Genomic DNA, 23,575 nt, shown 5'->3' on the forward strand with positions numbered 1-23,575 from the left:
TAGTTTTCCTATGGCAGACCCCTTTATCTCCCTCTCCAAACAAATCATTCAGGAGAACAAGCATTCTTAGAGCCTTAGAGTTGAATGCCCACAACACTCGCTCTTCCTCCCAGAAGAACCTTAGGAAGATGTCAGTGGGAAGGGTGAACTTAAATGGCTGAGGGCCTCACCCGCACTCCTTTTCACGCAGGAATCATCCCTGCTTTTCTGGGCCACCTCTGTTGGCCTCTGGGTTACTGATATCCCATAAGTGAGAAGAAGGTCATTTTGAGTGTCCAGGGAGATCTCTTGGCTCTTATTTGTTCAAGTCTCCGGAAGGGAACTCTAGGAGCTGGGTCCTGAGACCCTGGAATGCAAGACCAAGAGCTTTACTACTTGAAATGGGGTGGGGATGAGGCCCAATCTGAGTGAATGCCTCTGTGCATTCTGCCTCACTGGCTCTCCTCTTTCCCCCTCCATGAACAAAGACAAAATAAAAACAAAACAACTCAGGGAAACAAAGCTTTCCTTTTAGGTTATCAAGAGTTCTTCCATTTGGAGCAAAACCTCACTCCCTCCTGTGGCCCCAGTCTCAGTCTCAGATGGTGAGGGCCTCAAGCCCACACGGGCTTATTTGAAATCCATGTTTAGGTCCCAGCATGTGGCATGTGCTCCACTCTGATGACACTTTTCGTTTCTAATAATAGAGCAGATGAAGTAATATTGCAATTGATGTTCCCGGGGATTTGATTGGATAAGTGCATAAACTGTGGAGGGGGAAGGGGGTTGCATGGACAGATCACATTAGTATTCCCGTCCTATCAATGTGCGGGCCCGCGAACAACGTCAGCCGGACCGATTCTCTGCGTCTGCCAGTCCCGCCACAGATTCATCTGGGATCTTCAAACAGACAAGCCCTTAGAGACGAGGGATCGAGGCAGCCGATTAGAGCCAATTGCTTGCTTTGGGGACCGCCAGTCCTTCCAGGCCTGGCGACAGTGGAGGGAGGGGAAAGACGAACCGAGTGCCGCTGCGGGAAGACACTGAAGCAAGAGCGACACCCCTTTCCGCCCCCCACCTTGCAGCGCAGGCTTTGAAAGCTGCTCCCCCACCTGAATGGAAACTCGGAACCGCCGGGCGGCGCGTTCCTTCTCGCCCAGCCTTGCAATCCATGCCGAGAGGAAGGCAGTGCGAGCCCGCGCCAGCGCCCAGCTCCCGGGACAGGGTCGGCAATGCTGCTGAGCAGAACTTGATCGCGCCCCTTCCTCGCTGCTAGTGGAAGCGATGCTGCACGGCACAGCTAGCGCTTCCCCGGCTCTCCTTCAAGCTGAAGGTTACCGACCCGCGCAGCCAGCCCCAGCACTGTGAGCTGCGCGCCTCAGGTCCGGGCTCCGGCTGCTTGGCGGCGGCGCCCAGGGCAACAACCGGGCCGCCCGCGCCGGGGCGCACTGCACCAGCGGCTTCGGCTTGGTGGATGTGTATGCATGAGTTCTGCACCGAATGGGCGCAAAAAGCGCCCCAGCCGGTCCACCCGCTCCTCGATCTTCCAGATCAGCAAGCCCCCTCTGCAGAGCGGAGATTGGGAGCGCAGGGGCAGCGGCTCCGAGAGCGCCCACAAAACCCAACGAGCCCTGGACGACTGCAAGATGGTGGGTGAAAACTGTGCCTCTTTTTTTTTTTTTTTTTTAATTGAGAGGGGGTGGGGGGAGTCGTGTATGTTAATCATTTGCCTGAGTGCCAGCCACTCCCCCACCCTCAGATCCTCAATGCCGATCACGTGGCACATGCACTATTTTTAAATCTGCAGTCCCCCAAATTCAGGGTGACACCCCGGTCGTAATAGCCCTGCAGAAGAAGTGTCACAGCAAGGGTCTTGGGGATCAGCGGCTGTAGGTTGTGCCTGTACCCCCTCGAAGAATGGTGGATGCGAAAGACACAGTGAACTGGCTCGCTCATGGAGGAGGGAGGGATGAGGAGGTGGGGATGCTGCTTTCTGGGGAGAGAGTAGCAAACAAACCCAAATACAGCGCACGGGGCGCTGCGGAGGGGTCGAAGGTTCCAGCGCAGAGGCTGTAGCTGGTCTTCCCGTCAGGCCGTCAGGCCGAGAGGTTCAGTGGCCCAGCGAAAGGTGAATGGTTTGCCTATTACACCCTACCTGTCGCCTCCCTCGCCCCTCCCGCCGTGCAACTTAAAAGCCATGTCCTAGCAGTAGCAGAGGGGAGCGTCTATGTAGGAGTCTCCAGCATCATTCTCTGTTGGCCTGGGAGTGGCATGGTAGCACTCCAAACATGCTCTCTTGCTCTTCAGAAACTGAGTCTGAAAGGGTGAGGGGAAGTAGGTCTGGAAATAGAGCTTCCATGGCCAGGCTTGCCTATGAAAATAAACACTTGCCTTGGACAAAGAGACTTGCCATTTTGGTGCCTTCTGCTTTAAACAATTCCTAGGTTCCTTAGCTGGAGATCTGGGGAGCTGACTCAGGGGTCAGTGAAGGCCCTTGTTTATGTACTCCGAAACAGGAAACTTTCTGATGAGAAATGTTTGGTAAAAAAAAAAACTCACTTCTTTTCCAGCTTGTCCAAGAGTTCAACACACAAGTGGCCCTGTACCGAGAGCTGGTCATTTCTATTGGGGATGTCTCAGTCAGCTGCCCCTCACTCCGGGCGGAAATGCACAAGACAAGAACCAAAGGCTGTGAAATGGCCCGTCAGGCACACCAAAAATTGGCTGCCATCTCAGGGTAGGAGACTCGGCATTATTTGGTAATTCGTATACACGATAAATGGATGCTGACAGAATTTTATGGTAGTCAAGTCCTCAGAGATGATCTCCACATATTTGAGATTTTAACCTTAAGATCGAAATTCTCTAGAGAGCTATACACAAACTATAGGCCAAACCATAATTTGAAGGCTGTGTCATTCTTGCATATATGTATATATATTTAGAAGATTTGGATCAAGTGATTTTTTAAAAACTTAATTTTCAATACTCTGGCCACATTCTGGAATTTGGAGCATAAGATTTGGGGTGGATGGTTGGACATCAAACTGAAGTTAAATCATCTTGCCTCAAAATTATTTTGTCATCTGCTGCTGAACAAAAGGCCTGTGCTGTAGAGAAAAAATCTTTCCCAAATCCCAGATTTACTAAACTATTTATACCATGAGATAAATTCCTATGATACCGCCTAAAATAAAATCCCTAAAATAAGGTCTTAGATATAAATTACTCTCTTCACTGTGGTGATATGAAGGGGTAAGTTTTAGCATAAGAACAGTTTTTAAAGATTGGGGAAATTCACACATCTCAGTAAACCTAACATGACTTTGTCCTCCAAATTTTTATTTATTTTCATCAGATTTATCGTTTTTCAAGCCTGTATTAGGAGATAATTCAGTATGTGAAAACTTCTCTCTTGGGATCCTACCTATACTTTCTTTCATCTCTTAATATTGGGAAAAAAGTTAGCCATGGATTTTGTTAACAGTTCCTATTTTCAAGATAAGTACTTAGAGCAAGGAAACACAGGAATCCTTATACAAATACATCAATACATTAATTTAAGTGCTTGGTTCTGTCTGGATATAGTATTTATCTGTTTATCTATGTGAGTATAGCTTTATCACAGCAGAAGTTCAAATTAGACTCACCTGATAATGTTACAAGCTGATCACTTGTAGGAATTATATCTACTTTACCTATTTGAAAGGATCAGTTTGCCATCCTTAATTCCAATAATATGTATAGTGATTATAAAGTTTATAAAGATTGGAAAGCCATATATTACCTCTGTTAATAATTACTTTACATTTGACCACAGGCATTTTATATCATGAAAAATGATATGCTGTACTCATCTCCTTGAAGAGAGAGATAAACAAAATGTTATAACCATATTTTATTTAGTAAAAATATTGAGAAGCCTTATCCTTTACTGTTTTAACTCTTATACTATTCTTAACAAGAAGTAAATCTGGGAAATGGAGGGGAATTAAGTGGTTCAGGAGTTTGGGGAAGAAATGCAGTTGTGATAAATCCCAGACAAGGAGAGAGAGAGAAAAAGAATCAGAAATGTGAAGGAGCACTGGTAAATTTGGAAGTACAGATAAACAATAATTCAAAAGGAAAAGCAGATTTAGGACAGGAAATTTTCTCTCAGGGCTAAGGAGTAGCAACTCTGTAAACTTTGTGTCCTAGATTATAGGATGGGATTGCATTTAGGATCCCTTTGAGTTGGAACTCAAAATGAGAACGTGTTCCAATCAGAGAAGGTGGGCTGGAGGAATAAACAAGGAGTTCGATTCAGGCTATTTTGCTACACACACGAAATTCAGGGTCTTCTAAAGGTTCAGGAAAGAAAAGGTCTGAAACTATTGGCTAAAAGTTGAGTTTGGAGGATTTCAGGTGGATTTTTTTTTTCTTTGAGAGGTATTATAGCTATGTTACCCCGGCTGGTCTTAAACTCCTGCACTCAAGTAATCCTCCCGCCTCAGGCTCCAGAGTAGCTGGGAATACAAGAATGCACCATGGTACCTGGCTTGAGGTGGATTTTATTTACTCTGGTGTTTTTAGCTGTTTGCTACTTGTTTGCTTGTTATCTGTGTGTTGATGTTAATGGGGGCAGTTTTATAAGAATTAGTGGGAAAATAAGTTGTTCTTAGAGCCTTGCCAAAGGAAAACCAACTCCATAAAATATTCTAGGATAGAATTTGACACATTTCCCCCCTTACAATAATAATTAAATGCAATTTAACATTCGTTATAAAAAAATGACAGCAATATAATTGAAGGAAATCCCTTTAGTTCCTCACCATCTGGGCTCCATTAATGAAGGATGTGATTCCCTTTGGCGGAATTCCGTTTCTGATATCACTTGTTATGTGGGTTCTTGTTTCAAGCTTGATGTGAAGGCTGTTAGGGAGGCTGTAGGAGTCACTTTAAAGTTTGAAGCAGGGGTGAGAAAAGCAAAGGTTTTTGGCGAAATTTAGAGAGAAGAACTGGATTTTCTGGGCGCCCACTATTTGTCATCACAACCCAGCTATTTCCTTTCAGCTGAGGGAGGGATTATTATTCTTATTCCACAAATAGGTCTAGAGAGATTGAGGAACTTGCCCAAAGTTACACAGCTAAGAAGTGACACAGCTTTGATTCAGCCCCATGTTTGCATGCTTCTGATATTCATGCTTTTTCCTCTATATAATGCTGCCATTCAAAAAGGTGTTATGTATAAAGGATACATGATAAAACATAAATTAACCTCAAAAAGAGTATGCTAACTGAAAGAAGCCAGCCACAAAATATCACACATCATATGATTCCGTTCATGTGAAATGCCCAGGAAAAGCAAATCTATAGAGACAGAAAGTAGATTAGTGGTTACCTAGGACTGGAGGCAAGAGCAGGTAGAGACTACAGATGAGCTCGAGGAATCTTTTTGGGATGATGGAAATGTTCCAGAATTGGACTATGGTGATGGTTGTACAATACTGTATATTTACTAAAAGTCATTGAATTGTAACTAATAATGAGTTAATTTTATGGCATATAAAGTATACCTCAATAATTGTTTTTTAGAAAGGTATTATCATCATCACCATGATTAACACTTGGTTTTTTGTCAACTTTATTATTTTCTACATATGTAGCTTTTAATGAAGGGGTATGAGCTATAGGGTGGAGGAAAAGTAACACTTGGCTCCGCACGCATTCTTCAAGACACCTGCCTCGTGGCTATTGCTTAAGCACCAATTCTTTGCTCTGTGTAGGAATACAAATGTGGGAAAGGCAGGACTTGAAGGAGTAAGTGAATTTATTCATTTTCTACCAATACAGACCCCCACTTCCTGGTCTGCCAGCTGGCTTTGGGGCCACAGGAGGTAGACAGGATTGAAGGTGGACAGGGTAAAAAGAAGATGAGGCAAGAGAGAGAGGAAGAGGAAAAACAAGGAGTTAGCATTAAACAAGCCACTAATGCTACATACCTTTCATCCCGGACCAACTGAAACCCTCAAGGAATGGTGGAGCTCACGGGAGAAGAAAACTCAGACTATGTTTTTTCTAACTGGTCCTGTATAGGAAGGCCATCTCCACAAATACAATCAACACACTTTCTCAAATTGTGTTTAGATCTACAGAGTGCACGCACAGCCTTTTCTTTCAAAGGCATCGGATATCTGCATTCTGGACAGACCCAGCCAGGTGAATACAAAGTATCCTCTGACTGTCTTGATTTACTAAAGTTATATCTTTACAACTCTGACCCTGTCCCAGACATTAAAGCTAAGAGGGGCCTTAAAGATCACTTGCAAGAATGGGCCTCAAACTTTTTTAGCAGCAAATCCTCCCTTCAATCTAAATGTAGAAAGCCACATTTATAAAGACGGTCACAGTGGCATTACTCTGCACTGCTTGGGGTGTGTGTGTATGTGTCCATGTGCATATCAGGAGTAGGCCGGGTCCTGCCTTTTGGACTTCCTTCCCAAAGTGACTTCTGAGACACTTCATAGAATCCCTAGGGCTCCATGGCACTTTATATTTGAGGAGTCTAAGATTCAGAGGATTTAAGTGACTTTTGAGGCAACTTGACAAAGAATACGTGAAGATTTTGGAGTCAGGCAGACCTGGAATGAGTATCATCTTTTATGACCTTGATGGAATGCTTAGCTCTCTAAGTCACAATTCCTTCATCTGTAAGGATGAAGTCCTTCATGCCCATTCATGGGGTAGTTGAGAGAGTTAAGTGAGCTGGGTATGTGAAGCAGGGACCACATGTCCAGCCTGTCAATGGCACTGCCAGTCAGAGGCTGCTCTAAGACTGGGACTTGGATCTCGTGCTCCCTGGTCTTGTACCTGTTCCATCAACCACACCTGAGAATGAGGAGAGATGAGCACAGCATACAAGGTAGGAGTGGCCCCAGGAGCCAGCATCCTCCAGCACACCTCGGGAGTTACTGCTATGGCTGGGGGGCTGGTGGTCAGGATTCTCTTTTTGCTGCTGTGCTTCTGTGGTGTCTGTGTTGGACTGAATCTTTCTCACACTGCTGCTTTTGGTTAATGGCTCTCAAGAGAATCTAAATGTAGAAAGATTTACTCCAGATCTTAAGTTTAAGTATGACAACATGAGAGACAGTAGAGTGTGATGGGAAAGAGCACTGATTCTAAATCAGATTAGACCAGGCTTTACCACTTGCTAAGGACATGAGTGAATTTGTATGCAGATTGATTCACAGAGTGGTTAGTGGTAGTCTGGTGTCGTGGTTAAGTACATAGACTTTGGGACCAGACTGGCAGTCTGGCTGTGCTGCTATTCACGTGTAGTATGAAGTCGGGCAAAGATATTGTCGCTCCCTCTCTGCTTCAGTTTCCTCAACAGCAAAACGGAGTTAATGAATAATCGGACCAGAGTATGCGGCATTGTGAGGATCAAGTACTTACGAGACTGCGGGCATATAGTAAATGCTATTAAGTGCAAGTTAGTGGTGATGTAATAAGACATTTAAAAATTCAGATTGTCGAGATACATTTATATAAAAAGTTAATCCATCAAATATTTTCCAAATAAATACTCCAGCTGGAATAAATCTTTGTTTACCTTAGTTTCTTATATTACATTCTGAGACATTTTCTAGGTGGAAGTTTCCCAGACGGCTATCAAAAAGCCTGTTCTGAGATACCATAAAAATTATATGGAGATGTGAAGATTCAAAAGTAGTTAAGTTTAGAAATTTTTTATATAAATCAGCCTGGATTCTTCATATATCAAATAATATTTATAAAATCTTTTGGCCTAGTTCTGGTATAGGCTATATGTCATTGGACAAGTCTGTTAAATTCCCTGCATGCCAAAATGACAGTGTTACATTGAACGACTTCTGAATCTCCTGGCTTCCTCATTCCATTATTCTACATTAATTCATAGAGAATCACATGGACCTTGTTTACAGAACTGAGCTACGAAAAAATAAATATCATGCAAGAAGTTTGATGATTGAATTCCAGAAATAATTTGGTGAGATCCAAACATAGTACATTCACAAGAAGAATCTTAGTTTCCTGTTGGCTTTCTAGAGCAATGTAATGAACATCCTAGAGGTCCAAAAGCACAGATTTCAGGTTTTTCCCTCCAGCAATGATTTCCCTGACCAACCAGACCTGTTTCTCTCCTTTTCTCCTTCTCTTTCTTCATGTTCTTTCCTTCTCTTCCTTCTCCTCCTCCTGCCTTTTTTTGGGGGGGTTGGGGTGGAGTCTGTTTTGGTTTTGATTTGTGTTTAATTTTTTTGCCCTGATTTTTTCAGTCCCACTTCTAGTTGGTTTCTTGTTCCTACCCTTGTCCTGTTTGCTAGGAAGTTAGGAGGTGAGAGAGTGAGATAAGGGAGAATAAAGAATTGCAGCTTAGTAATAGTCCTTTCAACACTTTGGCTGAGCCAGCAGCAATGATGTATGGTGATAGAGTATGGAAGAAGAGCTCAGTGACCATGGAAGCAGCTCTCAGCCTTCTTTGATCCACACGGTGGAGGAGGCCTTATGTGGGCAGCGACAGCCTCTGCCGTTAGTAAAAGGGACCTGTGGTTGGCAGGCATGCCAGGCCACCCACTCTGTCTTTTCTTTTCTCTTCCTATTAAAGGTGTTTTGCTTTAAAATGTTTAGCTCTCACTGGTCAAATAGTGAAAGGCAAGTTATGTCTATACCAAAAGAATATACTATCCATAAAGATAACGATGGAAGAACAATTCAGTATTAGTTTGCTAAGGCTGCCATAACAAAGTGCCACAAACAGAGTGGCTTAAACAAAAGAAATTTATTGTCTCACAGTTCTGGAGGCTGGAAGTCTAAGGTCAAGGTGTCAGCAGGGTTGGTTACCTCTGAGGGCTGTGAGGAAGTATCTGCTCCAGGCTTCCCCCTCTAGCTTCTGGCGGCTTGCTGACCATCTTTCACATTCTTCGGTTTGGTGAAGCATCTCTGCCTTCAGCTTCACATGGCCTTTTCCTCGTGTGTGCATCCATGTTCAAATTCCCCTTTTTTACAAGGACACAGTCATATTGAATTAGAGGCCAATTCTACTCCAGTATGACCTCATCCTAGCTTAATTATTTACACCTGCAATGACCCTTTTTCCAAAACAAAGGTCACATTCTGAGGTACTGGGTGGTTAGGCCTTAAACATATGAATTTGGTTGGGGGAAAGGGGGCATAATTTAACCCATGATAAATTTCCTTGACTTATCTGCAGCTAAATACACACTTTGGGTTGTTTTGCCCCAACTAGAGGTGAGGTTTTGCCTAGGGCTTTCTGTATACTCTGCCTACACTTTCATAGAAAGCCATCCCAGGGCCCAGTGTTTAATCATCTGCAGGATCGTAACTCATGTAAGGGTAGAGTTTGTGACCATGGAATAGAATGTTTTCTGTATGAAATGGATTGTTCACAAAGATACTGAGTCTCTAATACAGCTAGCACTTTTCTTTAACCAATTTAATTATATTAGAAAGGTAAACCAAAACCCAGCTACAAGAGGGAATACTGGGGAGAGCTGGTGAGGCATCTAACAATCCACACCCGGGGTGTTCACTTTCCCTGGTGCGCATGAGAGAATTGAGCAGGTAGTGGCCTCTCAGTGGTGCTAATACTGTTGCTTAAGGACCATAAGCATACTCTGGAGCAAGGACAAGGTTCTGACTCACACCAGATTAAAGAAGAGTGCTATTATTAGCAACTTGAGTAAATGTGATATGGCATCTAGACAAGTGTTCTCCCATTGCCTATTGAAATTTAGCCATTTTATGTTTTGAACAGATTTAATGACTTTCACCTTGTTAGAGTCTTCTTAATAGATGTTCCAATTAGAGAGAAAATTAAATCTAAAACTAACTTTGGAAAAATTCCCCGTCACTTTATTATGTATACTCTGAAGTGCAAGAGACCAAGGCTGTTTCATTCATCTTTGCACCCTGAGTGGTAAGCTCAATGATGATACATTTGTCTTCTCTGTTCATTAAGTTTACTTGGTATTTTAAAATCTATTCTTAAAAGAAGCCGTGTCTTGATACCGACTTTAGTAAGAATTGAGAGATTCGATTGGTTTACATCTTATTACATTTAGCTATTATTATTTTCTGTTTTTAACTCTAAAACCAATATGTTGGTTTTTAAATAACAGAGGACTTGAAGAGCTTATATACCTAAGAGCAATTTCTGAGGCATAGGTGTTCATTACTAAAACAAATCAGCGGGCAGTGTGTATCTTAGGATTACTCATAAAGTAATTATATTTAATTTATGTTATTTGATAAAATAGTACCATAACATCTCTCTGCTTAGGGGCTTTACATTATTGAATAGTTAATTAATCAGTTACCATTGAGATCACCTTTTCAAACTGTTCTTTAAACTTCTAGGCCCTGAGAGTTTGGTTGTGTCTTATCCCAGAAAGACAACTACACAAAGCACAGCTCCAGAGCAGTATCTATACTGCCTGTTTATTTCCTTTGCTTTACAAGACATGACTTTAAAAAAGGTAAAACTTCATGAAAAACATTTAATTACTTGCCTACATGCATATACACACACACACACATATAATGCACACACACAGGGTAAACTTATTTGTGAGACTGACTCTGGTTAGGATAAAGTATCTGAACCTTTAAATAGAACTGATTTAGCAAATAATAATTATTATTATTATTTATTTTTAGAGATGAGGTCTCACTCTGCTGATCTTGAACTCTTAGGCTCAAGTAATCATTGTGCATCAGCCTCTTCAGTAGCTGGGACTACAGGCATGCACCACCAGACACAGCTAATTTTTTAAAAACTTATTATAGAGACTTGGGTCTTGCTATGTTGCCAAAGCTAGTCCTGAACTTCTGGCCTCAAGCAACACTCCCAGTTAAGCCTCCCAAAGTGCCAGGATTATAGGTGTGACTCACCGCTCTCGACCTAAATAAATGTTTTCAACCTAATAGAAGACTCTAGATACAATCAGGTCAACAAAAGTCAATTTAACATTTGCAGCTGTAGATACACAGCAAACAAATAAACTACACCAATCTGAGTTTCAGCACAAGGGGAAATATATACTAACCCGGAATAAGCCAAAGCCCTCATGTATTCTTCAGTCACTGAGAATATCTTGAAGTGCCCCTACCCCATCCCATAAGGTACCAAGTCCTGTAGTGTTTTATCTTTTTCAGTGTCTATTGTGTCCCTTCTTTTTTCCCCATTTCTGTGTCCACCTGTTAGTTCACAGATGTATCCCCTCAGGCCATCAGCTGTTGTAGTACGTCCTGATGGGTCTCCTTGAGTTCAATCTCTCACCTCTTCTCTTCATTTTATTCTCTAGACACAGGCTAATCCTCCTCCTAAAACACTCCTCTGATCTTGTCACTTCTTTGCTTTAAAACTTCTAAAGATTTCCTATTGCCTAAAGCAGTGTTTCTTCAAATTTGAAACTAGATTTCCTGTATCAGAATCATGTGGGTGGGATGTCCTCGTACCCGAAGAACCAAAACCCCTGGGGAGGTAAGGATAGGAAATCCAAATTTTTAACAAGCACCACTGCATCTCCCAGGAGATTGTTGAACATGCAACACGTGAGGCCTACCTGCCTAGAATAGCGATTCTCAACCTGGGCTGCACATGGAAATCACCTGGGAAGCTTTAAAAATTTGCTGATGCTTGAGTTCCATCCCTAGAGTTTCTGATTTAATTGGTCTGGGATGCTGCCTGGGCATTGGGGTATTTTTAAAAGCTTCCCAAGTGTGCATCTGTATCAGAAAAGATTATACTTGGCTATATTTAACAGAAAATTCAAAGTAGCAATTGCTAAAGACACCAGGGTTTATTCTCGCCCAGAAAAAAAAAAAAAAAAAAAAAGTCCTAGGTTGGGCAATTCGGAACTGGTACAGTGGCTCCATGAAACCAGATGGTTCTGCACCCATTCTTTGTTTACGGCTTCTATCCTCAACCTCACTTTATGAGGCAAGATGAGCACAGAAGCTCAGCCATCAGTCCACGTTCCAGCATAGAAGGAGGAAGAAAAGAGGAAGGGCAAAAGGCCACCGTGTCCAGATGGGTCAGCTCTCCTTAATCAGTTTCAAACAAAACTTCCAGAACTGTACCATATGGTCACACCTAATTGCAAGCAAGACTTGGGAATACAGTCTTTTTTCATTGTCACCTTAAATAAAAAGGACTTCATTACTAAGGAAAAGGGAAAGAATGCATATTGGGAAACAACTAACGATCTCTGTCACAGTACCCAACCTATATTCCTGGATTTTTTACCACTTAACTTTTAAACACTCCACTTCCTCAAACTGGTATACTTTTGATTCCTTAAGTGTGTGTAACAAAGTGACCCTATCCTATTCATCTACATATATGGTTTCTATACGTAAATCCATACTCTAACCAGTAAAAGAAAAACTTCACTCCTCCGCATGTCAAGGTCTTACCTGCACCTCATTATAATCCACCGTGCTCCTCACACTGAAAAGCAGAACAGGGGAAAGGGTCCAGAAAGGATTGAGAAAAAGACTTTGCTGCTTTTAAATGAACTCATGGAAAAGATATGAAGTTTAGAAACCACTGGGAGGGCAGGAAGTTAGGCGAGTTGGCTTCGAAAGGACTTAAGTATAATTTTCACAAGACAGGATGTGAAATGGGATAGAGCCTGCAAGGAGTATAGGTAGTGGCACTCAAGAAATTAATGTTTTAAAAAATCTGCTTGAGATTGAGACTCTTTAGAAAATTTTTTTAAACCTCCTGTAAATAAATCAAAGAAAAAATTTCATCAAGGAGTTAAAATCTTATAAACTGTTATGAATAAAAGGTGGGAAGCAGCTAGAAAACTCAAGGAAGCAGGAAGGGTTTTCTGGAGATGGGGATAAACTGCAACATGATCTATGGTCAAGATCATAATGAGCTCATTAAGGGAAATTGGACTTGGAACTCATTATCCCATATAAACAATGTTATACATAGTACTTAGGTCATAAACAGTATTTAACCCATAATTTCCAAAATTATAAACCTTTTCATCATATATAACAGTATTTTCTATGGGAAAATAGATTCATGCCCAACTCCAGAAGTCATCTTTATTTCTGGGAACATATTCATAGTGCTCTTCTAGGTGCGGTAGATACAACAGCTTTGAACAAAATAAAGTCCTTGTATTCATGGTGTGTGTGGTGGTGGTGGCGGGGGTGGGGCTGGTGACTGAGAAGAAACAAACAAAAGAGAGTATTTCAGATAGTGAAAAATGCAGTGAGGAAAATAAAACAAGATGATATTATTAAGGAATGACATATGCAGCGTGGGAAGTTATCTTCTGATAGGGTGGTCAAAAAGGCACCTCTGAGAAGGTAACATTCGAACTGAATATCTGACTCTGAGAAGGGACCAGTCCTATGATAATTTTAGAGAAAAGCATTTGAGGCAGCAGCAACAGCAAGGTAAAGTTCCTTGAAGACTGCATTATCGGTTTGGAATTATCTTCAGCTGCCAGTAACATAGGCCAGACATCAATGACTTAAACATATAAAGGTGGCTTTTTCTCACATAATTAAACACCCAAAGGGGTAGGGATGGCAAACATTGGTTCATGATTGAAGAACATCATGACTGAGATTTCTGTAGTTCTCTGGGGCTTTTCCTCAAGGTCTCAATATTGATGTTGCAGCTCCAGAAATTGTACCCATGTTCCAGGCAAGTAGAAAGGGCAGAGAGCACAGACATAAGCCCATTAAATGTGGCCCTTCTTAAAAGAGTTTCTCAGAAGCCTCACACAGCAACTTCCTGAATGTCCCAGCAGCCAGGGCAGTGTCATGCAACTTCCCTGACTGCAAGTTTCATGATCTGATTTGCATACATCTCTCTCCATACCAGCTGTCTGCTGAGAACACAAATTTCCTAATCTATAAGCAAAAGTCATGCTTCTTGAGGCCTAGGACAGGATCTCTAGCAAGACTGGGGAGACCGGAAGAGTATGGAGCTTGGATGTGAGGAGTGAGGAAAGGGGTGCTGGACTGGGAGAAAGAAGTAAAGGTAGATCCCTCAGCATCAACCTCTCCTTCCTCCTCATTTCCCTCTTAGTTCGTTTGCTCCTTTCATTAAACGTTGAACACGTATTATGGGCCAGACATTGTGCGAGCCTCCAGAAGCATAAAGATGAATCAACATGGCCCTTGCCCCTGAGGAGCTTATCACCCAACATCTGTATAGAGATAGACATTAAACAAATCATTGCAGAACAACGGAGTCAACTCTGCAATAGAAATAGGCAGAGGATACAGTAGAGGAAGAGTAATCAGCTCTGCCTGACTGGGTGTAGCCTGGGAAAATGACTTCATAAAGGGATTGATGTCACCTGGGCTGAACTTTGAAGCGCAAATAGCAATGTCCTTTCTCTTTTAGTTATGCAGTCATAGCCTCCTGCCATAGGTAAGCCTCAGGAGACACTATTTGTCTGTTTTGAACCACGAGGAAACAGAACTAGGAGTTTAAATGTGCCAAGAGCCTACTATGTGCTGTTCCCTTTGCACATATAATTCCTGATTAAATCATATTCATGATGAAATGAATATGATTCATCTGAAATAACGTTTACCTACAACCTGGGAAGATACTGTTTTTAAAGGCTGGTATGTTGACTGGGAAGCACATTTACCTGCAAATAACAGAGACCAACCTGTTCACAGAGTGGCCTCATCATAGAGCCAACTGTGTAGGTGGGTGGGAGCTGAGATTATTTCACCAACTCAAGAATGTCAGGACTGAGAGCCTCATGATTCTTTGGCCTTTTCCCTATGGTTCCAAGACGTTGGTCCTGTCCAGAGCAAACAGGCTCCAGAGCTGTCTCTGGATTTTAGGTGAAGCTCACTTGGAAACTTTCTAGAGAACCCAAAATGTTAGGTATTTTTAAAATCTCCATTTTATAGTGAACTGAGGTTCTGAAAAGTTGAGATACTTGGTCAAGATGTTTGGTGGAGCTGGAGTTTGAACACTGGTCTCTCTGGTGCCAGAGTCTTTATTCTTGCTACCATATTGGGCTGTTTCCCGACAGACCCTTCTTTCTTGGACTGGCCACAGGATTGCTTTCCTTCTTTTCTACTGCCACAAACTATTATTTCCACTCAGAGTCTCCTTTCCCCTGGACACACTTCAGAACAAGGATCTCTTCAGCCAGCACACGGCCGATTTGAGGGTTTTTAAGGTTTCCTCAGCTACTAAGAGGAGGAAAACAGGCAGGAAGGAAAAAAATAACAAAATTATGGCCTTACTGAAGCTGCCAGTGGAATGTAAATGGATCTTGGCTCTGCATTCTTGAGGCCTCAGCACTTTTCTCTGGACCCCGAATTTTTCAGTCTTTCTTTCCCTATACCATATTTACTCACATTGCTTCATTTGGGGGCACCTTCTTTCCTGGTTGTTTAACTATGCAAGTCCTAGACATGACCCTATGGAATCAGACTCTGACCCAGGTCTGGGTGGGCTGAATTCTGGGTGTTTCAAGAATCGACCTACCTTTTCCCAGGGGAGGACATGTTAGCAGGGGCAGAACTCCCCATCACCACAATGGCGTTGGCCACCTGCTCCCTTTCAGGACCCCAATGAGCACAGGGGGTGAGGGTGGGGAATGGTAGGAAGTGCTGGAAGGGTTTGAAGGACACACAGCCTCCCCGTGGGCTGACAGGGACACTCGTAAGGAAGTAACATTGAGGCTGGGAGAAAAGATGGGAAGAAGTCATAGGAAATGAGATCCGGGAGAGATTATCAGACCAATCTCAAAAACACTACTTCTTAAAATACTGAAATCCCTTGTCAATAAATCCGGAAGAGTTCCTGTTCTCCCACAAATGGTGTTTAAAATCATCACAGTAATTATCTAAATTGCCTCCCTCATGAGATTTCTAGTTTCCAGCTAAAATGACTGATTGTTAGGGCTTCAGGCTCTGAGTTTTAGACTCTTTTATTCCCTTAGTGGGTCTAATTTTGAAGTGTTCCATTTTGGCATGGAATTCTTATTTCCAGTCTTGCCATCCACTCATTAAGCTGAGGAAATCTGTGAACTTGATGGGTTTTTTTAATTCTTTTTTATTTATTTTTTGAGATGGAGTCTTGCTCTGTCACCCAGTCTGGAGTGCAGCGCCATGGCCTTGGCTCACTGCAACCTCCGTCTCCCGGGTTCAAGGATTCTCCTGCCTCAGCCTCCCAAGTAGCTGGGACTACAGGCATGTGCCACCACACCCAGCTAATTTTTGTATTTTTAGTAGAGACGGGGTTTCACCATGTTGGCCAAGCTGGTCTCAAACTCCTGACCTCGGGTGATCTGCCCATCTCGGCCTCCCAAAGTGCTGGGATTACAGGCGTGAGCCACCGCGCTCGGCCTTTTGTGTCTTTTACATATTGTCAGTAAACAGATATTTTCTGATTTTTCATCTTTTATACTATATTCCTATTTTTCCATTACCATGAACAGTCCTATTTATCTTAGAATTAAAGAATAAATCATTTTCCCTTACCCTCACCGAAATATTGCTGAGGTAGGAAAAATTTAGGTAGCAATAGAAATTTATTGCTAAAATATTCCCTGATATATAATAAGCACTTGATGTTTCTTGAATTGTGCATCAGAAACATTTTGCGTTTGTGTAATTTTTTTTCTAATAAATGATTCTACTCCATTCTGTTCTATGCTGCTGTAACAAAATGTGGGTGGGAAGAAATGGATACATTTCCACAGAGCAAAAAGTAACTGGAAAGCAAGTCAAAGACCAATCACCTTCAGACTCTTGTTCCTGTTCTTACAAGCACTTTATTAACTTTTACAAAAATCTATTTGTTTTGGTGTTGTGAAAATCCTTATCTAGGTCCTGCTCAAAAATAGTGGCCAGTGTAGAAAGACCTCCCCTATGAGGACTACAACAGATTCTCTATCCTCAAGTGAGCTAGGTGAGGCAAATATAAACGGTCAGAATCTTTTTGTGACCATAATTTGGCAATGTCTAGTTCCAATGAGTACAGCTATCCTCTGCCTGGAAGAGAGAAATACTCACCCTACTGAATGGAAGGCTGAATGGAAGGTCTCTCCCCAAGTTGGGTCAGTTCCCTTGACCACAGCAGATGGCCAAAGACCTCAGTTTTCATCATTTTGAAAGAGTATAGCTGTGGGGCAGTCACCAGTGGACATTTGAGAAGCCTTATCTGTGTGCACACAGTCAGGAACCAGAACATGATTCAGACCTCACTAAAGACTCTCTATATAGGGAAGAACATGATTTGAAGGAGATTGCTGTCTCCTCCAAACTGGGTGACTCCCATGCATGTCTTTCCACCATAAGTCACATTTTCTTACTATCTGAAGTTTGAGCTCAAATGGCTGCATCTGTTTGAGTACTGTACCATCATTGAATAATGAGGATTATTTTAGACCTCAGCATGCACCATAATGCAAAATCACTTGGCAAATGTTCCTTCCATAAAACAAGCCATATCAACTGTTTCTATATTCATAGATTCAATCTTTTGTTTTCTGAGGATGAAATATGTTTTAAGCTACCAAATCTGTTCGGGCTCAGAGTGGTTTAAATTCTTCTTTAAATTTTAGTATTAGGTTATTGCACAGCGCCATTGTAGATCTAGTGTGAAAATGTGAAGCGAGTTCAGATATCTATTTAGGTGTAATCTTTCCAAAAGAGATATGTGATCACACAGTTCATTCCAGGAAAGTCTTGCTTCACGTGTCAGCATTATAAAGGCATTCTCCATCTTCTGAGAAGGAAATTCTGTGGGATGTGAGGGGGAAAGAGGCAGGGAAGGAGAATGATTCAGCTGGAAAAGAAAAGAGAAAATGGGGAAGGAGGGCCGAACCAGTTCTTTGGGAACTATGCTGACTAAGGAGTGGGTACTGCCAGGACATAAAGGAATGTAGTTGAAGGAAAATAAAAGGGACTATCCAGTCGCAGAGTTGGTGATTGGAGGGACTGGGCAATTCAAGGTCTCAAAGCCCAGGTCCAGCAGGGCCCTGGGTAGGTGAAGTGAAAAAGTAAAGTGGACGTGGTGCGGCGGTGCTGTTGGGGTGAGCACGTGCCCCTGGATCTGAAGCAGGCAGCTGCCACCCAGGCTTCACTGTTTGCTGATTCACATGGGGAAATATTGGCCAAATGTGCCATTTTTTTTTTTTGGTATGGCTTTTTCTTAAGAGAATCTATGAATTCAAGTTTACGTGTGAAATACCACGATTTTTATATGTTGGCCCATAGAAAAAGTTTGCTGACTAAAAGTGGCTCTCAGCCATTAGTGTCTACCTCTGTTAATTACCACCTGCTTGTTTGTTCAGAATATTTGTAGATTGTTGGATGTGAACAATTAAAGAAATGCCTGAGTGTTTTATCACTTTGAGTTTATATTAGTAACTGTGACCTTTATCACCTTCTTTCTCTGCTGCTTTCAGAATGGCACATTGTTGAGTGTTAAAACTTCTCAATACCTGTCACATAATTAAAATAAAAAGAATACACCAAATATTGAGAAAAAAGGAAATATATTTTGGCTTTGAATTATTCATGAAGATCAAATCTTTTTAATTAGCCTTAGGAACATGTTAAACCTTTCTGGAATTGAACATAAAGAAATTATCATATTTGTTCATTTGTTCTGAAGTCAAATTGCTTGAAAGACCCTCTCTTTTGCCAAGAAGACAAATGCAAATTATCATATGGCTCACATATTACTCTCTTGCATCAAACAGGAACCATCAATCTTATCACAATCAGGATCAAGACAAATAGCCTGTCAGGTATATAACAGAGTCTGAGGTCTGCATGCATGCTAAATACTGGGCATACATATTTCACTTTACCTAAGTGAGACCCTAAGGGGAAAAAAACTTCTTAACCTACTTTCATGTTATTTATATGATTTAGTAGCTGGTAGGATTTAACTGTAAGAGAACACTGTATACAAAATATTGACAGATGTCAATCTACACAACAGAGTTATGGCCATTTCTAGACAACTATTTCTGAATTCCCAGCACAGTGTTCATTCTATGATCAGCTTTTTCTGCTTACAAGTGTGGAAACTACATCAAACATTTCCTTTCCAAAAGTTAATTTGTCCCTATTCTAAGACTCAAGATTTAATGTACCCCATCCGTTTTTCTCCTGCCCTTTCGTTTCCCTCCTCCAATAAAGTAGTCAAGTGAAAGGGAACTAAGGTGAAGGAGATTAGGGATCGAGAAATGTGGGTATTACCGCGGAGTGATGTCTAGGGAAGAAATGTGTGCATTTGAAGGGAAACTGGATCATATGACTAACACAGAGGTTCATTAAAACTCTAAGATCTGTGATTTCTATGATAATTTAATCTTTTCCTCAATAATTTCTTCTAATTATAGATTCAACATCAACATTTTAAACATCACTATTATATTGCTGATGCAACTGCATTTTTCTGGGGCTTTTGAGGACATTTGAATCCCTAACTCCTAAACTTTCATGTCCTTTAAAAATTTTACTTTTATTATTGCATTAGCCCCCAAAGAGATAGTGCACATGAGCCCACCAATCAGTCTGCAACCACAGGCATCACATGGCAACTTCAGCCCTCCTCTCTCCTGCTTCAGCTGTCCCTTGTCCATGCCCACTGCCCACGAGGCCCCTTAGCACAACTTCCTTGCCATCATTCTGAAAAATCCAGGCACGGGGCTTGTCTTGAGGTGCTCTGAAAGCTTGCAGTCCCCGGAGTGGGTGGGTTATATACTGAAATGTGAGTTGGCCTCTCCACCAATTCTATGCCATACTTGGTGGCCTGGGGCTTGAGAAAGTGCCACTCATAAACTTCATGTATTTCTTGTCTCTTCTGCCTCTACTCCATCTCATCAAGGTTTGAGTTTATTCTAGGGTCCAGGTGGTAAACATACCACTCAACCCACCATCATCCTCTGCCTTTTTCTAGGTCTGTTTCCCACCCATTTCAACTTCCTCCCTCCTCTGGGGATGAAATAGAAGCCCCCAAGCAGATCGGCGTATGCAAATACTGGTGATGGAGGTAGAGATAGGAACAGAGCAAGTGATAAAGGAGGGAGGTGTTCTTGATGTAGGAGCATCTCCACCCTAGCTCAGCAATCTAAGCCAAGGAATAACAGAAAGAACAGCTATTGGGACTGTATTCCTTCCTAGGTGTCTTATGAAGTCCCTTACAGGGTTTTCGTTGTTGTTGTTTTAGACTTCAACTTTACAACTTACACAGAAAGCCAATCACTGGGACGATGAGTATTGACAAGGGAAGAAGGCTTTATTGTATTACGGGTGACGTCAGCCAGAGAGACGAGAGCCAGATCTCAAATCCATTCCTTCTTCCTGACTAAACTTACGGGTTTATATAGCCGGAAAGGAAAACAGGAGGGGCAAGGAAAAGGAGTTGGTCAGCAGGCAGCAGGTGTGTTTCATTGTACAAATGTAAGTTTGCTTCAATTCTATTGGCATCTGGCTTGTTGGAAAATTGGGCCAGTTTCACTGAGAGAGTGGTACTCTGGGTATATCATGGCCCCAAACTCTGCTCAGCTCAGGCCCTGGAGTGGGAACCTGTGGGTATGAATTGAACTGCTGAATCACTAAATCCTAGAGCTTTGTGGGCCAATTAACTTTGCCTCCAGACACTTGTCTAAATAGCTGGAAAACACAGAAGGCAGTCTTTTCCTAATTTGCAATCTCTGGCCTGAAAATATGGTAGGTGAGCACCATTTTCCCTAGCCTCAGCTTACAACCTATTTCCAACTTCCCTGCAACCAAAAAGGCACAATGAATGGCAGTGATGGCCAAGTCCTAGTCCGATTGATACCTCTGTAGGACAGTTAGGGCCTGAGGCTACAGATGATCAGGCCAGCTTACCACAGCAGTGAGCAACTAGTGGAACCATTTAGACACCTACCAGTATTTTACAGAAATTCAACCCTGGGGTTCCTGGAGATGCCTCAAGAGATGCTGCCCCCAAGCAGGAGGGGCTCAGAGCCATGGAGATCTGTGTGCGAGCTAATGCTAAAGGGCTCTGTGGCTGTGAGTACAAATGGGAAAAGCCTGAGATACTCAAGCTGCAGCTCCTCATTTGCTCTCCAGCCCTTCCCCTCTACCACCTGTAAAGCAAATATTCAAAGCTCTCTTAAAACCTGAGCAGTTACATGAAGAAGCACTTCTCTTCCAATGTATTCTCCTGAATACACACTTGAAATTTCTCTTTCAAGACCAAATACCCCATGAAAATGGACCAAGAAGTTACCAGAGTAACATACTTGGGTCCAGTTAGCTCAAGAAAGAATAATTATAGGATGTTTTGAGAGGCTCTATTATACCATTCCCTGTTTAACTTGCAGAAGCTAATGCTGAGAGGGTTCTAGGACAGCTCTCTGTGAAGTCTTGATTCCAGCAGCTGCCTGGTATAGAGCAGTGTGGCTCCTAATCCTGCAGCACATTAGAGCCCCCAGGGAGTTTTTTAAAAATCCTGCTACCTGGGCTCCACCCCAGATCAATTAATTCAGAATGTCTGGAGGTGAAGCGAGGACATGATATATTTTTAAATCTCAGCAGGTGATTTGAGAATCTGCAATAGGGATTGAGAACTACTGGTATGGAGGAAAGAGGCCAGGATTGATCATCAGAAGACCCCACTTAAAGTTTCTGCCAAGATTTCAGCTGGGTAATTTTGGTCAATTCCCTGACCACTCTTGGTTGTGGTTTTCATATCATTTCTAAGTTTCTTTTAGGCACAAAAATTTGTATGTACATTAAAGCGTTGCTTATAACAGTAAAAAAAAAAAAAAAAAGAGGAATGTTCTAAATATCCAATAGAGGACTAATTAAATAAATAACGCATACCCAGGTGCTAGAATACAGTGCAAACATAAAAAGCGACATTAAGTGAAACAGCAGATTATAAAATAGTTTTACTCTATGACCTCATTTTTGAAGCCAAATGAAAAAACTATATAGATATGTATATAGTTGCAAGGATATACACCAAAATCTTTAGTTTTTCCTTTCCTGATGAATGACTTTCATTTTTTTCTTTTTACATGTCTGTTTTCTAAATATTCTGTGGTAAATACTAAGAGAGAGAAAAAATCTATCCACACATGTCAAAGCTTGAATATCAGTCTGAAATATAGTTGTAGAAAATCTCAAAAATAATTATATCTCTATAGGTAGAGCTTTAGCTTTTATATTTATTAGGAAGATATATGCAAAAACTGGCTGCTTCGCTTGTCCTCTAGGTTACCTACAAAAATGTACTAACCTTAGACGTGTTCATCTTCCTGATTTGAAGACCGAAGATCTAGGGAGAAGATGGAGAAGGCATTTCTCCTGCAGTATTTGTTCTGGGTCCTGGCGGGGCTGCCCTCATTTCATTGGAGAGAATAATGAGAGAGGAAGCAGAAGTGAGAAAGTCAGGAGGCCAGGGAGCCAGGAGAGAAGGCTCTCGATCTGTTTTTCTTCCCTAGAGCATCCTGTGATATTTTTTGCCTGGTGTATTGGTGGTTATGAAGATAAAATAAGAGACATCAGTGAAAAAGATTAGGTCACATTTAAGCACACAATTGTTCAATAAATTTTCATTCACTCACACATGCCATAACAGCTACTTAACAAACATGTGACTTCAGAGAATTATCCCCTGTGAGCCTGAGTTTCCACCCCTGAAAAAGGGAGGATAGGCCGGGTGCGGTGGCTCAGGCCTGTAATCCCAGCACTTTGGGAGGCCGAGGTGGGCAGATCACCTGAGGTCAGGTGTTCGAGACCAGCCTGGCCAACATGGTGAAACCCCGTCTTTATTAAAAATACAAAAGTTAGCTGGGTGTGGTGATGCGAGCCTGTAATCCCAGCTACTCAGGAGGCTGTGGCAGGAGAATCGCTTGAACCCGGGAGGCAGAAGTTGCAGTGAGCCAAGATTGTACTATTGCACTCCAGCCTGGGCAATAGAGCAAGACTCCAACTCGAAAACAACAAAAAAAAAGTGGGAGGGAGGATAATAATGGCACCAATTTCACTGGGTTGCCATGAGAATTAAATGATGTGATATAGGTAAAGCACTAAGCAAAACATAGAACACATAAGAAGTATTCAATACAGGCCAGCTATTATTATTATTACAACGTATTCCAGTATTCCTTAACCAAAAATACTTGCAGCATTGATAACACTTTTATTGTAATCCAGAAAAAGAGAATTATAAAAACTTATGGATTTTAGCTTTAACAATCTGGGATAGAATAAAAATAGTTTGGGAGGTTATATTTTGATTAGAAAAATGTACTTTTTTGCCATTTTAATACCAAAAAAAGAGAATTATTTCAAGTGTTTAAAAATAGTCCCTTTAAGGTCTGACACCAAAAATAGAATATTTCATTTCAGAAAGAATGCCTTAGAGAAACGATGAGCTGCCGATAAAGGAAATTACACTAGAAATGACTTTGGGTTTAAGGCAAGTATTTTTCTGTTATAAAAGTGATTAGGCCTTTAGAAATGTTTTCAAAATGATATAGAATATTCACCTCATATAATGAATGTATCTTGGCTTTTTGTCATGCTCAAGATT

General features: G+C 41.8%; 1 protein-coding gene across 2 annotated transcripts in view; it reads left to right on the plus strand.

The window, feature by feature from the left end:
* The first annotated feature begins 811 nt into the window (after positions 1-811).
* The window catches only part of RGS7BP (regulator of G protein signaling 7 binding protein), a 107,306-nt gene continuing 84,542 nt past the window's right edge, over positions 812-23,575 (plus strand). For both annotated transcript variants that reach the window (XM_002815599.5, XM_024247221.2), the window contains exons 1-2: positions 812-1,628; positions 2,550-2,716. In XM_002815599.5, the coding sequence (XP_002815645.1) occupies positions 1,464-1,628; positions 2,550-2,716 (332 nt within the window). In that variant the 5' untranslated portion in view covers positions 812-1,463. The remainder of the gene's footprint in view (positions 1,629-2,549; positions 2,717-23,575) is intronic.

The sequence above is a fragment of the Pongo abelii genome, chromosome 4 (genome assembly GCF_028885655.2).
Source record: "Pongo abelii isolate AG06213 chromosome 4, NHGRI_mPonAbe1-v2.0_pri, whole genome shotgun sequence".
NCBI classification, from domain to species: Eukaryota; Metazoa; Chordata; class Mammalia; order Primates; family Hominidae; genus Pongo; species Pongo abelii.